This window comes from Scardinius erythrophthalmus (assembly GCF_964197995.2).
Source record: "Scardinius erythrophthalmus genome assembly, chromosome: 5".
In the NCBI taxonomy this organism is placed as follows: Eukaryota; Metazoa; Chordata; class Actinopteri; order Cypriniformes; family Leuciscidae; genus Scardinius; species Scardinius erythrophthalmus.
The window spans coordinates 43,051,096-43,066,730 of record NC_138225.1 but is presented as its reverse complement, the minus strand read 5'-3'; the positions used below and the strand labels follow the sequence as shown (position 1 = coordinate 43,066,730).

General features: G+C 41.3%; 1 protein-coding gene across 1 annotated transcript; it reads left to right on the top strand.

Annotated features, from left to right (window-relative positions):
• Window positions 1-9,892: 9,892 nt before the first annotated feature.
• Window positions 9,893-14,078, top strand: spag8 (sperm associated antigen 8). Its single transcript, XM_081366236.1, has 6 exons — window positions 9,893-10,097; window positions 10,263-10,422; window positions 10,931-10,976; window positions 12,013-12,127; window positions 12,426-12,488; window positions 12,578-14,078. Exons 1-6 carry the CDS (start codon window positions 10,029-10,031, stop codon window positions 12,707-12,709), a joined length of 585 nt encoding a protein of 194 aa, XP_081222362.1. The 5' UTR covers window positions 9,893-10,028; the 3' UTR covers window positions 12,710-14,078.
• Window positions 14,079-15,635: the final 1,557 nt, after the last annotated feature.

Genomic DNA, 15,635 nt, shown 5'->3' with positions numbered 1-15,635 from the left:
TATCCCTGGCTCCCTTCGAATCCCTCCAGTTGGCTTCACCTAGGACCTCACGTTCAAGATAGCCTTTCTCTTAGCTATTTCTTTAAAGAGACTGGGAGATCTCCAAGCCCTTGCATTTACAGCCCAGCTACGTGCCTTATGTGCAATCTAACATGGCTAGGTCCATGGTCCTGCAAGCATTTAATCCTCCACCACATGTGTCGGCAGAAGAGGAGAGGTTCCTTGCTTTGCCAGTCAGAGTTCCGAGTATTTACCTTGAGAGGTCCTCTTCTTGGAGGAGGTCGGACCTACTGTAGTGTGTTTTGGGTCACCTAATAAGGGGCTCCCAGCTAAACAAACCATAAATAGGCCTCAAAGGTGCGCAATTTTGCGTCCTCTAGGGCCCTCCTCTCGGGAGTGCCCCTCCAGGAGATCTGTGAGGCAGCCGGTTGGGCTACCCCGCACACTTTTATCAGGTTTTATAGTCTGCACCTCCCTTGTACGCCTGGCGCACATGTGCTCTCGTCCTAGCTGAGTGCCTGAGATCAGTTTCACTCTAGGGCAGGCCTTCTTCGGTGCATGGCCTAGTGGGCATTCGTTCCCCAAAGAGTCGTTTTCAACGACGCAGTGTTGAGTTCCCTACGAAAGGGAGCGTCTCGGGTTACGACTGTAACCCTTGTTCCCTGAGGAGGGAACGAGACACTGCGTCGTCTTGCCATGCCCCTCGATGTCTAGGAGCGGCTTGCTTCATCGCGAGGCTAATGTGTGTGTGTGCCGGTGTCCCTTTTATGCATCCGGTTATGCCGTCACGTTACGTCATGACGCAACACCAATCAGGATTTGATTAGTTTCATTCATACTTCAGAGGCGCACGCTAAGGGAGCGTCCCCAAAGAGTTGAAGACTGTCTGCCTTCAGTGTTGGTGTGACGGCGCGATCAGCGAGTGGCCGCGAGCTCAAAGTTTAACAACTGCGGTCAGCAACTTACAGAGCCTGTGGACAGGCTGCTTCCACCCTCCATGCCATGCAGGTCTTGCAGGTCCACCAGGCCAAGGCGCTCATGGACATGCACGAGGGTGGTTCTGACCCAGAGCTCCTCTGGGAGCTCCATGAGGCAACTGATCTGACGAAAGAAACCGCACGTTCCATCAGTCAGGCGATGTCCACCTTGGTGGTCCAGGAACACCACCATTGGCTCAACCTGGTAGATATGAGGGACACCGATAAATATCGGTTCCTGGATGCCCCTCTTTCCCAGGTTGGATTATTCAGTGATGCGGTTGAGAGCTTTGCCCAGAAGTTCTCGGCTGCCCAGAAGCTGACGGAGGCCATCCGGCACATCCTGCCCCGGCAGACCGCTGCTGCCTCCACCCGTCCGCCGGCCGCAGACCCTCTGTCTGCTCATCGCCGAGGTCGACCTCCTGCGGAGTCCTCCGCTCCCGCTAAGCCACCGCAGCAGCCATCACCCAGGCCTCAGAGTGGAGGGGGCCGGGCGGAGAATCTTTTGTTTCCTTTTCCTTTTGTTCCACCACTGGCCCCTTGAAAGCCCCTCTTTTTGCCAGCGAGCAGCAGTGGCTGTGTCCCGGATGCATTGACGTCTTCGCACACTCACTCTGCCCTTCGACGGAAGCAGGTACGTATTGGACCACACATTCAGACCCCACTTCGGGCCACTATGCCTTCCGAGTCGAGTCCCTGCATTCTGCCGCGCTGGTGCCATTGGTCCCGCTTGCACGGTGCCTGGGAGCCTGGCTAGCGCTTCCCAGCCTGTCTCGCTGGCTCATCCGTACTATCAGACTCGGCTATGCGATTCAGTTCACTCGGCGTCCCCCAGCCTTCAGCCAGGCTGTAAAAGCCGGTCTTCATATCGGCTGGAGGGGCCAGCTCAAACGCGTCCTTCGCCAGTAGGACTGCGATCTCTGCCCTGAGCATTCAGTTCACCCGTGTTCTGATGGACAATGCCCCTGTGCTCAGGGCAGAGATCGCAGTCCTACTGGCGAAGGACGCGATCGAGCCAGTCCATCCAGCCGATATGAAGACTGGCTTTTACAGCCCGTACTTCATTGTACCCAAGAAAGGCGGTGGGTTATGACCAATCTTAGACCTGCGTGTCCTGAACCGGTCCCTTCACAGGCTGCTGTTCAAGATGCTTACGCAGAAACGCATTTTCAAGTGCATCCGTCCCCAAGATTGTTTTGCAGCGATCGACCTGAAGGACGCGTACTTTCATATCTCGATTCTCCCTCGACACAGACCGATTCTTCGCTTTGTGTTTGATGGACGAGGATATCAGTACAAAGTCTTACCCTTCAGACTGGCCTTGTCACCCCTAGTCACGAAGGTGGCCATTTCTCCCATGTGCAGGCGTGGTGTTAAGCATTCTCAACTACCTCGACGACTGGCTCATTCTGGCTCAGTCGAGAGAGCAGTTGTGCGAACACAGGGACATGGTGCTCAGTCCACCTCAGCCACCTAGGGCTTCAGGTCAACTGGAAAAAAAGAGCAAACTCACCCCCGGGCAGAGGATCTCTTTTCTTTGTATGGAGCTGGACTCAATCAACTTGACAGCGTGCCTCACAGAGGCCTGCGTCCAGTCCGTGTTGAACTATGTGAGCTCACTCAGACGCAGAACAGAGGCACCACTGAAACTTTTTCAGAGGCTCCTGGGGCATATGGCATCTGCAGCCACTGTAACGCCACTCGGATTGCTTCATATGAGACCGCTCCAACACTGGCTCCACGATCGAGTCCCGAGATGGGCATGGCAGAGCGGGCTCATGCCGGGTCCAAGGTACCCTGCACTGTTGCCAAACTCTCAGCTTGTGTTCAGACCCTTCGTTCTTGTGGCCAAGTGTTCCCCTAGAACAAGTGTCCAGACATTCTGTGGTCACCACGGATGCCTCTTCTACCGGCTGGGGGGCCACGTACATCGGGCATGCAGCTTCAGGTCTGTGGATGGGGCCTCAACTGCATTGGCACATCAACTGCCTCGAGTTGTTAGCAGTACATCTTGCGCTGGGCCACTTCAAAAGGTCCGTACGGACAGCACAGCGACCGTTGCGTACATCAACTGTCAGAGAGAGTGGGCGAGGCGGATTTAGTCTTCTCGCCCGCCTCGGGAACCTGACGATCAGGTCGTGCTTTCCCAGCGACTTACCCTCAACTGCATCGTGATGTGCGGTGATAGCGGGTTGTGACATGCAGAGGGAGCGTAGAGCACCCTCTGCATGTCACAACCCGCTATCACCGCACATCACGATGCAGTTGAGGGTAAGTCGCTGGGAAAGCACGACCTGATCGTCAGGTTCCCGAGGGGGGCGAGAAGACTAAATCCGCCTCGCCCACTCTCTATAGCCTCTTGGGATTTGTCTCTAGTCCTTTCGCCACTTCAGAGACCACCCTTTGAGCCTTTGCAATTAGCTGAGTTAAAAATTCTGTCCTGTAAAACAGTACTCCTGGTTGCATTGGCCTCCATCAAGAGGGTAGGGGACCTGCATGCATTTTCATAACTCTCACGTGATCCTGAGACCCTGGCCCGGATAAGTGCCCAAGGGTCCTACCACTCCCTTCCGGGACCAGGTGGTGAACCTGCAAGCGCTGCCTTCGGAGGACGCAGACCCAGCCATGGCTTTTCTCTGTCCCATTCGCGCTCTGCGCCTATACATGGACAGAACGCAAAGCCTCAGGACCTCAGATCAGCTCTTCATCTGTTAGGGAGGCCAGCAGAAGGGAAAGGTTGTCTCCAAGCAGAGGATGGCCCACTGGATAGTGGATGCCATCGCCTTGGTTCGCGAAGCCCAAGGCGTGCCCTGCCCGACCGGGTTGAGAGCCCACTCCACTAGGAGTGTCGCTTCTTCCAGGGCGCTGGCACACGGTGCCTAGCTGACGGATATCTGTAGAACTGCGGGCTGGGCGACACCTAACATGTTCGCTAGGTTTTATAGTCTACATGTTAAGCCGGTTTCTTCCTGTGTGCTCGCTTCACCCAGCTGGTAACAACGAAGTTCCCACTCTAGAGTCGGCTTGCTGCGCCACTCCCCTCCACATGGAGTGGATACGTATGCTTTTTTGCTCCATTTGAGTTCCCCTGTAGAGTTCCTCCGCACCCCTTCTGCAGTCGGACGTTGCAGAGCGTCCGACGCCAGGCCTAGTGCTCATATGCTTGTGTAACTTGTGCTAGGCTGGGTTCCATATGTGGTGATCCCTGCGGCGATCCCATATGCGTATTCTTCCATAACCCGTTCACTGCGGTGAGCCCATGGAGTCCATGTGGCTTCCGTAGCGTCCCTCTCCCCTGGAAAGACACAGTTTCCAGTGTTATCCAAGAGTTCCACTGTGTGGGGTATAACAGAACAGCAGTTTGAACTCCCTCTACGCAGGCCTTCCGCCCTAGTCAGTTGGGGGTCTGAGAGTCTTGCATAGGGCGCTGAACGAGGCAGCAACCGTGGCGTTTTCCATAGGGATCACAATTACGTTGTCACGTCAACGTAACATTGAACGTGAGCGACTGATAGGGAACGTCTTGGTTACCAATGTAACCCTCATTCCCTGAAGGAGGGAACGGGAGACGTTATGTCCCGTCACCACGGTTGCTGACCATTGCAGCAACGGCCGTCACAATCTCGGCTCCTCAGCGAAAAACAATGAGTGCGTGCGCCTGCTTCCTGTTTATACCTGCGCTGCGGGGCAGGGCGCGTGACGCGATTCACGCACGCCAACGTCCATTGGCTCATTCTGTAGACACTCGAAGACCATAGGGCTCCCTGAAGTGATCCCAATTACCTCCTTCAGGGAACGAGGGTTACATTAGTAACCAAGTTTACTAATAAAACGTAAAACGGTTTGTATGGACAAGCACCACTAACAATATCTTCAGAAAGTGAACCTAAAGCATTTGTTCTAACTTTAATCCGTAATAACTTGCATGTGGTTTTATAAAAGAAAATCCAAACACACAAAATAATTACAAGCAGAGTGAGGATTAGATTCTTAGAAGGAAAAAAATAATTATTGAGCAGCTTCTGTAAGCGGTGAATGTGTGTGTGTATGTGTGCAAGTGTATATCTTTATACATCTTCATGTGTGACACTTCCGTGCAAAACACAGAGCTTCTAACAGGTCATGGAAAAGAGGAGGGGGTCAGGTGATGAGCCAAAGACTTAATCAGCATCTGACTCGTCTCTCCATAAAGCGAAGGAAGAATTAATTAAGGTTGGGTAAATCTGATCCCCAACCAAATCCTGCCAGCATGAATGACCACACACAAGACACACTGTGAATTCTGGGTGGGGAAATGTTGTTGTAAGCCCCTGGAGCTGTGAGTGTTAGAAACAGTGTCGTTTGAGAAGGACTTGCACATACTATTTGGCTAATAGACATGCTATTTTTATACCAGGGAAAATAGTAATGGCATTGTGCTTTGGGAGAACCTTGTTGCTGGTTTAGGAGGACTGACGTTTTTTAATCTACTTAGTGGCCCAGAGGTTGCTAGTGATTTGTTGACAGTTCTTGAGAACATGGCTTATAGGCCAATAGTATGATAGATGTTTGGAAACTTGAAAAAGTTTGACAATACCAAGTTTGTCAAGTCTTGAAAGTACTTTCCATTACAACACACAAAGCTTCTAAAACTAGTCTGAATGTCTCCCAATTACAGTACGTTGTCAAAGGTTTTAATCCTATAGGCAAAAAATTATGTAAATGAAATTTTCAGCATAGTTTGGAAACAATCCTAAAGAGATCAAATAAGAATCTGCTAAGATACTGAATAAACTGAAATTGTGCATATTGTTTTATCCAGTTTGACTTTATTTGATTCTTATTTGATCTTGTGTACCATCTCGCATAGGAAAGAAAAATAAAAAAGTGTTTTTAATATCTGAAACAAAGTTGATAAATGAACATAAATTATGTTTTATTAACAAAGTTCGGGAGGAGCACATTCAGATAAACCTAAGATACACGAGAGGAGGTGTATATACAGCGGGGGAAATAAGTATTGAACACGTCATCATTTTTCTCAGTAAATATATTTCCAAAGGTGCTATTGACATGACATTTTCACCAGATGTTGGTAACAACCCAAGTAAACCATACATACAAAGAAACAAACAAAAATAAGTTCAGAAATTAAGTTATGTGTAATAATGTGAAATGACACAGAGAAAAAGTATTGAACACATGAAGAAAGGGAGGTGCAAAATGGCATGGAAAGCCAAGACAACTGCTGAAAACTTACTGTAATTAAAAAGCAATCCAGCCCCCTGTCAGTGGAAATTAATAACAGCTGGTTCAGTCCCAAATTATGGCCTACAAAAAGGTCTCACTGCCAAGGTGTCACACAAGACACATCTCATGATGGGTAAAAGCAAAGAGCTGTCTCAAGACCTTCGCAACCTAATAGTTGCAAAACATAATGTAGCATTAGTTATAGGCGCCATTCTAAGCTTCTGAATGGTCCAGTGAGCACTTTTGGGGCCATAATACGGAAGTGGAAAGACAATAATTTCACCATAAATTTGCCTCGACCAGTGCTCCTCGCAAGATTTCTGATAGAGGAGTGAAAAGAATAATCAGAAGAGTTGTCCAAGAGTTGTTCAATACTTATTTCCCCCGCTGTATGTATGTATATATATACACTGTATATAGATCACTAACCTCTATCCTACAACAGTTTTCCAGCATCCCTCCACCACCCCGACTCCTCAATCTTAACTATTTCCTATCCCAACCAGGAATGAGGGGTGTACTCTAGGTTTGGGCCAAATTCCGAGCTCGGAGCCCTCTCCACGGACAGCACGGCATATATGCCTGCTTTTTTCTGTATCCGATTATATGTAAGGGTGAACTGTGAGAGTTAAATGAAGTCTACAGAGCAATGGAAGATACAGCAGTTTTCATTGGTATTGGCTGTAAATTATGTTACAATTAACTTTAGCTTTCCTATAATATGTTCTGACTGTATGGGGTTTTTTTTTTTTTTTTTTTTTGTCTTATAGGTTGTGAATATTCTTATCCCACTATTTTGTATAAAATCCATATATCAGTCACTGAGTGGCGTTAAATGAGGATACATTTGTGTTTTTCTTTCATACTGGTGAAAGAGGTTTTTCATATCGCAACAACAAGAACTTTTTCAATTGTTCCCTCCAGCTGGTAAACATATCTCTCACATTCCTCAAATGCATGTTAAGAGATTTCGGTTAGAATCCAGCTACAATTCTCTCTTTGGAAAAACCTCTGTAGAGAGAGCAATAGATTGTTAAAACTGTGGGCAAACACAGACAGTCTTTCTCAACTCAGGCACAACAGGATCGGACTTTTCACATAATTGTGCCTTAGGGAAAAATACAACTTTCAGCTTCATTTTAGCTTTTCATATGAATCTGAAAATATGAAAGAATCAGACCCTAAATGTGTCAGGGTTTCATTGCAGCCTTCTAAAGTTCTGAATGAGATATTGATATACATAACTCTGAGCTCTAAACATTAAAAAAAATGAATAATTTCACCAATGATGAGTTTAGAGAGAGCTATGGAAGCTTGTTTCCGCCACAAAATAAAAAAAATAAAAGATAATTACGACTTTTTATCTCACAATTGCGAGTTTACATCTCGCAATTCTGACTTTATTTCTCAGAATTGCGAGATATAAAGTCAGAATTGCGTGTTTTAAAGTCGCAATTGCGTGTTATAAAGTCAGAATTCTGAGATATAAAGTCAGAATTGCGTGTTTTAAAGTCGCAATTGCGTGTTATAAAGTCAGAATTCTGAGATATAAAGTCAGAATTGCGTGTTATAAAGTCAGAATTCTGACTTTTTTTCTCGCAATTGCGACTTTATATCTCAGAATTCTGACTTTATATCACGCAATTGGGAGATATAAAGTCAGAATTGCATGATATAAAGTCGCAATTGCGTGTTATAAAGTCAGAATTGTGAGATATAAACTATTCTGAGGTAAAAAAAAAAAAAGTCCGTCTTTTTTTCCCCCTTAGAATTGGACTTCATATCTCACAATTCTGAGAAAAGATGTCAGAATTGCGAGATATAAACTCGCAATTATGTGTTATAAAGTCAGAATTGCGTGATATAAAGTCAGAATTCTGAGATATAAAGTCAGAATTGCGTGATATAAAGTCGCAATTGCGAGAAAAAAAGTCAGAATTCTGACTTTATAAGACGCAATTGCGACTTTATATCTCGCAATTCTGACTTTATATCTCAGAATTCTGACTTTATATCACGCAATTCTGACTTTATATCTCAGAATTCTGACTTTATTTCACGCAATTCTGACTTTATATCTCGCAATTCTGAGAAATAAAGTCAGAATTGCGAGATGTAAACTCGCAATTGTGAGATAAAAAGTCGCAATTATCTTTTATTTTTTTTATTTTGTGGCGGAAACAAGCTTCCATAGAGAGCACTAATACTGTACGTTCAGCACAGCATTCAAAAACTGTATGAAAGTTACTTAGAATGCACCAATTCAACTTTCTCCAAATGATTCCAGATTATGCAAGTCCTATCTATCCATCGTTTGGGGAAATACCTGGTGACATCCTCGTGTGACATTACATTGAGTGATGTATTACATTGGTGTATTCCACCATACACCAGTGATTACATTTCCTACAGATGTAAAGCATGTAGAGTACAGACAGGCAGAAACAGATAAGGATAGACAAATGTTGAATAATAAGGAGAGGAATTACTTATAACTTGTAGTAAAACTATTTCATAAAAATAGTTGTATGGTTTTGTTTTTGGTTTTGTGGAAGATAGTTTTAGGATTTCATTGTTTTACTCATGAGGATATAGACACTTTCGGCAGCTTGGATATAGAAGATTACCATTCCTAAAACTACAAATGGTACATAAAATAATTAATAATAGAGTGTATTTTAACTCATATTTTTCTCTGGTTAATGTAATTTATGGACATTATACTAGGCAGAGAATTATGAATCTTAATCTATTTAGGTGTAAGACTTTATGGTCTAAGGTTGTTTGAATACAGGATTTTGATTTAGATTTTTTTGTTTAGTTTAGTTTTTTTTTTTAATTATTATTGGTTGTATGTGCATGAGAAGATACGTGCCAATAAAATTATGAGAATGACTCTCTAAAATCAAGGGCCACAATTGAAATAAGTTAAAGCAACTTTATTGTGTTATCCTTGACAAAGAAGTTGTAATGCAATTGTATTGCTACTTTTTATGCCAAATAAACTAAAAATGGCTCCTTTGACTAATTTTAATTCTTAATTGTAACTAGCATTTTATGTAGGCTATCCTAATTAAACACAATGAAAAAATATAGCTAGCCTACCCTTTTTGCATAATTGTAACAAAATTATGTGTTGGTTTGAAATGACACCAACAATAAATACATTACAAAAATATTCTGTTTATATTCAAGTGGCATTTACCTTGATGTTTCATCCCAAGCTCTTCATGAACATTGCCTAATTTTGATAATACTTTATCAGAGGCAAAATTACGCCACAACTGAGGGACAGTTGTAATTTGTGAAGAAAAAAAAAAGAAAAAGAATAATAATAATATATATATATATATATATATATATATATATATATATATATATATATATATATATATATATATATATATATATATAAATTTTCACACAGTAACAATATATAATGTATATTTATTTCACACTTTATTTATGTTTTCATGGTTTTAAAATAATGAAATAATTATACAAAGTGTAGGTAAGGAACAATGGTAAAGCAATAAAATGCATAGGTCATTTAAAAAGTAGCACAAATAAACAAGTTAAAAGGCTTTTTTTATTTTATTTTTTTAATGAAATTGATAAGATAAAAGATAATTCTTATAAAGGCCAAGCGAATTTAGTTTGTATACGTTACCATGGCAACAGCCGCACAGTCGAGCAGCGCTCCCAAGATCTGTGCTGAGCGCAAAAGTAGGCTACTTATCACAAGACAATTATATTACTGGAAGTCTCTGCCCTGGCCGTTGCTTATCAAACTGCTTCCTATCGCAAACAAACACCAGTGCAATGACCTCAGAGGCTAATGAGGAAAATAAACCGGGTGGAAGGTGTTTACTGGGAAACTGGGTTGAGGAGGTGAGTTTCGCACTGCGTGTGTAATTCATACTGCAGGCTGAAACTTTAGCAAAATGTTGCTTGTGATTCTGGTATAATAATATTTCCATGGACATATTTTCTGCGCTTTTTGTCTCATCATATTCCACCAAATCAATGACAGACACTTTCTTTCATGCGCTTCAGAGGGCTACTGCATTGCTAGACATGGCCGACCCTAGATCACATGTTCATAAGTACGGACACACAGGGATTCTTACCATGGACGCGGCTGCTAAAGTGCAGGGGATTAGTACATTCAAAGCAGCCTTCAATGCTCCTAAAATCCTTGGGGTGGGACAAAAAGGTATATATTAAATGTTTTTTTATTTATTTTTTATTTATTTTTTTGCTTACACTGCTAGAAATAATTTCATACGCCATGATGTTTAGGCCTAAGCAAAATGATTCTCGACAAAACTTCATCTAACGTTAGCTAGATAGAGTTTACCTTGATGACACGTGAAAATTAGCAGGATAACGTTAAATGAGTCAAAAAAATAAAATAATGAAATTTGAAACACCTGCATAATATATCACACATAAATAAAAATACATAGCCTACTGGTCTGCATAATACAATCTGGTTACTGACAGTTCTGTGGTTGTATCATGGTTGTATTTATTGTACTCTTAAAAAAAAAAAAAAAGTGTTTTCATATTATTAAATTCATTTGACTTATAAGTTATTCACAATAACTTTCTTCAGATTAGTCCACAGAGCTCTTTTCAAATAAAAGCGCTCTGATTTTTTTTTTTTTTTTTGCTGCTGCATAAATCTTTTTAAATAAATTTCACTGTGGTTTTCATTTTAGGAAGAAGAACTGAACTTTTGGAAAAAGACCTCATCAAAAGGATAAGGTAGCTAAATAAACAAGCATTTACTTTAAAATGTAATGTTTGACGACATGACGACAGTAAAACACAAATTACATTTTATTGTCCTCCCACATTTCTTGTTTCATGTGTGAATAGAGGAAACAGTGGGAGAGGAATGATGTAAGAATGTTTGTGTCATGGTTAGATTCATAGTTCAAAATCATTTTTATTTTTATTTACCATGCAATTTTATGCTTCATTTTTAATGTAACCTTGACAACAAGTCTCTGACCTCAGACAAGTGGTTGCAATATTGTTTTAAAATAATAATTTAAAAAAGACAAAAACGGGAAATATTACTCTGAAGCGAGACAGTACCTCATACCCATAGATTTGGTATTGGCCACCAGGACAGAAAGCTAAATGTGGGCAATTCTACTTACCATTATCCTAAGAACTTCATAGAAAATGTCCCGTTATCATCAGGAAGTTCACACTGAACTATTTTAGCTAAATTGCTTCACTTTCTAGAGAAGCAGTCAATGGATCTAAAGGTGAATGTGATACACTGTACAGTTGCATTTACTACTTTATTTATGAAATTCTAACCATAATGTACAAATATTTAATCTAGTTTTTGGCATCATATTTAATTTTTTGTTTTTATATAAGGATTTGGCTTTTCTTCTATGTCAGATCACTGTCCCTGTGAATAAATACAAGACAGACGTGCCTACATATATTTCAATCTGTTTTGTTTCAACCATCTGTTGATTTGGAGTGATTCCTTCTTCTGCTCTTAGTCATGAGTTATTACCTCATCATCTTCAGACATTATAACGACTGTATTTGACAATGTTTGAAGTAGATTAGCTTTTAAACATTTAAAATCAATACCAGGAAGTCAAACATTTCTTTAAAACTGGGTGTGAAGGAAAGAAGGCAGCATGAATGGGAATGCTAACAGATAGCTCTCTCTCTCTCTCTCTCTCTCTAGGTATATTATAACTCCCTGATTAAATTTACGAAAACAAATTAGCCAGTTTTTTTTAGCTTAATATTTTAATCTGTTTTACAGTGATCAAATACATGGAGAGCTGAACGCAGACCCTCTAGCCCCTGAGTTGTGCTCTGTGACCAAAGCAGACTTCAAAGTGGAGGGCTTCAAGTCTGTCCGCGCACCACTCACCGTGGTCAGTTTCTGTTTACCATAAATTTTAGGGAGTAATATTTGAAAGTCTCTTGGGCAAAGCATTTCATTTTGAAGTGACAAAAATGTCTATGGTAAATAGTTTTAAGACCTGCCAATCATTTTGTCTTTGAACATGTACATTTGTATTTGTGTGTGTGTGTGTGTGTGTGTGTGTGTGTGTGTGTGTGTGTGTGTGTGTGTGTGTGTGTGTGTGTGTATGTGTGTGTGTGTGTGTGTGTGTGTGTGTGTGTGTTTGTGTGCCTTTCTCTTTTGGTAGTTAATCTGCTTGTCTCTCACAGGATCATGATTACACAACCGAGCAGGCCATTACATTCTGGAGTGATAATTATCAGAAGATTCAGGTCAGCATACAGTGAGATTTCAGTGAATACATTTATTTATTGCAGTTTTGTAGAGGTTTTATAATGTTGTTGATGTTTTCTTTTCACAGGGCATGACAGCTGTTAAAACTAAAGATAGTCCATTTAAAAGAAATGCCACTTTTAGTACACCAATCGGTGAACAACTTGATCAGCTGGACGACACGGTGCTGTACCCATCAGAAAATGATGCTAATTTGTGAGAAATAAAAAATGTATATATCATCATTTCAGAATTTCATTATCTCCTGTTAAATGTCTTCATTTTATAACCATTTTAAATCACAAATAAACAGTTAAGTCGCAAAAATGTAAGCCTTTGAATTACTTGGCTCTCTGGGATTCTGATACTAATTGGTCAGTCACTGCATATCATGAAACCCGATCACATTGTCATGGTTTATTGTATGCTAATGACTACTTGACTTAAATTATCATAATGACCCATTTTTTAACTAATTTTGGGTTCTTGTTACATTTTACAAATGGTGTTCAAGTAGGATGACCACCTATCCCGCTTTGCGTTGTACCACACAGCATTTTCACCCCTTGTCCCGCACGGTGAATATTGAGAAAATGTCCTGCAGAAAACATGGATGCGTTCTTTTGCCTTTTTAAGAAAGCATTTTATTTATTCTTTTTGCGGCGTGGTTTCACCTATATTTAACATTTACGCTATATTTAACAGCGCTTCGTCACAAGTACAAATACAACAGCCGTTTTTTTAATCCTATCCAATGGTTGAAAAGAAAGGAGTAAACATGGTTGTAAGGAAGATGTAGGCTGAGTGGAATCCATAAGCGGGTCTTTATTAAAGGATCTGAGCATAGGTCACTGGCCTTGGTCGAAGCCCAGGTAAAACAATCCAATGGCAGACAAATCCAAAAAACAGCAATCCAAAAGCATGAGTCAAAAGGCAAAACAATGGTCATAACTTTAGTCATCAAAAGAGAATGGTAGAACGCTTAGTAAGGCAGAGAACTGGCAATACTTCGCAATAAGGCAGTGATAGCACATGGCTTAAATACAGGGTGACAGGAAATGACAAGACAGGAAATGATGTGGCAGGAACAGGAAGTAACAGTTCAATATTCAGGTGATGGCTCCCTCTGATGGCTCCCTCAAACGTTACAATGGTCCCTAGTAGGTGTGAGCTGTCAATCAAAATGTGGACCGGTGATTCGTTCCATGTGTTCTCTGTCAGAAAACAAATGGATAATTCTGTCAATTAAAGTGAACTTAATTGTTAACTAACTAAATAATTAATAATGAATTCAATTAAATTATTTAATTTAACAGATTTTATCAACTTGTTGCCTGCTGTGGTTGTTTTAATTCACATCCTTTCTAAAAATATGAAAGTTTTTGGTTGAATATATTCTTAATATATAAGACTGTCAATGATCTAATTTCATGTTGTTGTATATTTTATTTGTTCATTGTTTATTTTGTTGGATTTTAGTTGTACTTGGTCAGAACTGTTTCAAAAATAGTTAACTGCATGATGCCTGCTGCCTTTGGGCTCAGTGATGTTGAATTTAAATGACATGTAAAATAAAGACATGTTATGTTACATTGTGATGTAATGGTGTTTTCTGGAAGGGACTAAAGAATTTTAATCAGCTGAAAGGCAGAATACAAATGTTTTTATTAAGTTAGATAGACATTATATAACAGTTTCAGGTTATGTTTTAGTGTTGGTAACATGTCCCATATTGTCCCACACAAACTTATAATCGTCCCACATTTGGTTTGTTTGATGGTGGTCACCCTATGTTCTAGACAAAAGGCTGTAATGGGATGAGTATGCTCATCTAATCCTGTCAGTCACAATGCAAGTCAATAAATGGCTGCTCACTTCACTCCTGTACTGTAACAAATCACCACCTCAACTCCATCTTAATTTCTATTATAAATTATGGTCCATAATAATTAATTAAGTTGGAATTTATAGGTCAAGTCAATCAGAGACAGATGAAGGACACAAGATACAAGAACTGGGAGGGCTTTTATTTGTAAGACAAAACTGCCTCATAATAATGTTCTCAAAACTAAAAATTCCAACATAATATTTTTGATAAAGCTGTTGGTTAAACTAGTGAACAAAATAAAACCACACTGACATACTGAAATCTGCACTCTCATCACCAGCATCATAAAGACACCAGTTCACTGTCTGGTCTCGTCGCTATTACCTCGACTATCTGACTCTCCTTTGGGAATTCTCCAGCCTGTTACTCAGACTTACCTGCATCATGTTTACTCACCTGGCGTCCATGAGACATCCGTCCGCAACTCTGATTCTTCAGTCTTCTGCCTGTCGTCCGTCTTCTTCCCAGCTCGACATCACCAAACCTGTACCAGATAAGAGACTGTCAATTCAATCATCATCCATTATCTAAATCGTTCGTTCTTCAATTCATCTACTCACCTGGCGTGTCTGTTCCTGAGTGCTTTAAATAAACCATTGTATACTTTACCTGTTTGTGTCATTCTGTTTTATGACAGAAGACCAGACCAACATGCACAAACCAACAGATCACGGTGAAGAGGACAATTCATCCCCGGTCACAGTTGCTGAAGTGTTGCAAGAAATTCAGTGAGCTATTCATTCACCCGTCATCAGTTCTTACTTGTCTGCCTCTGTCAGTCCCATAGCCTGACCAACGACCTACTCTGGTGAGGAGGGGGAGTGCAGTGGTTTCCTCCTTCTGTGTGAAATGCAAGATTCACAGTTTGCCTCTGAAAGAGCGAAAATAGCGTTTATCATATCCCTTCTCACCAGACAAGCACTTCTCTGGGCTCGGGCGCTATGGGATGCGAATGGAGTCGTTACTCAATCCCTGGATAACTTCATCGGCCATTTCCATGAGGTTTTTTCACAAGCATCTAACTCCCTCTCAGTCAGTCATAGTCAGTCATATTTATTTATAGAACACATTTAAAAACAACAGCTGTTGTCCAAAGTGCTGTACAAAGTGCAAACAAGTATCCTAATGAGTAAACATAAAACCACAAATAAACAATGCACAATACAATGCAATACCACTATGCCCACTTATGACCATAAGCAACAGTAAATAAGTGGGTTTTAAGCAAAGATTTAAAATCAATGTATGTTGATGCAGT

Excerpts from the sequence above, each read along its gene's own strand:
- spag8 (XM_081366236.1), top strand. The coding sequence starts at position 10,029 with ATGACCTCAGAGGCTAATGAGGAAAATAAACCGGGTGGAAGGTGTTTA. Across the intron at positions 10,423-10,930 it reads CCTTGGGGTGGGACAAAAAG|GAAGAAGAACTGAACTTTTG; the intron begins GTATATATTAAA and ends TTTTCATTTTAG. Across the intron at positions 12,489-12,577 it reads ATAATTATCAGAAGATTCAG|GGCATGACAGCTGTTAAAAC; the intron begins GTCAGCATACAG and ends TTCTTTTCACAG.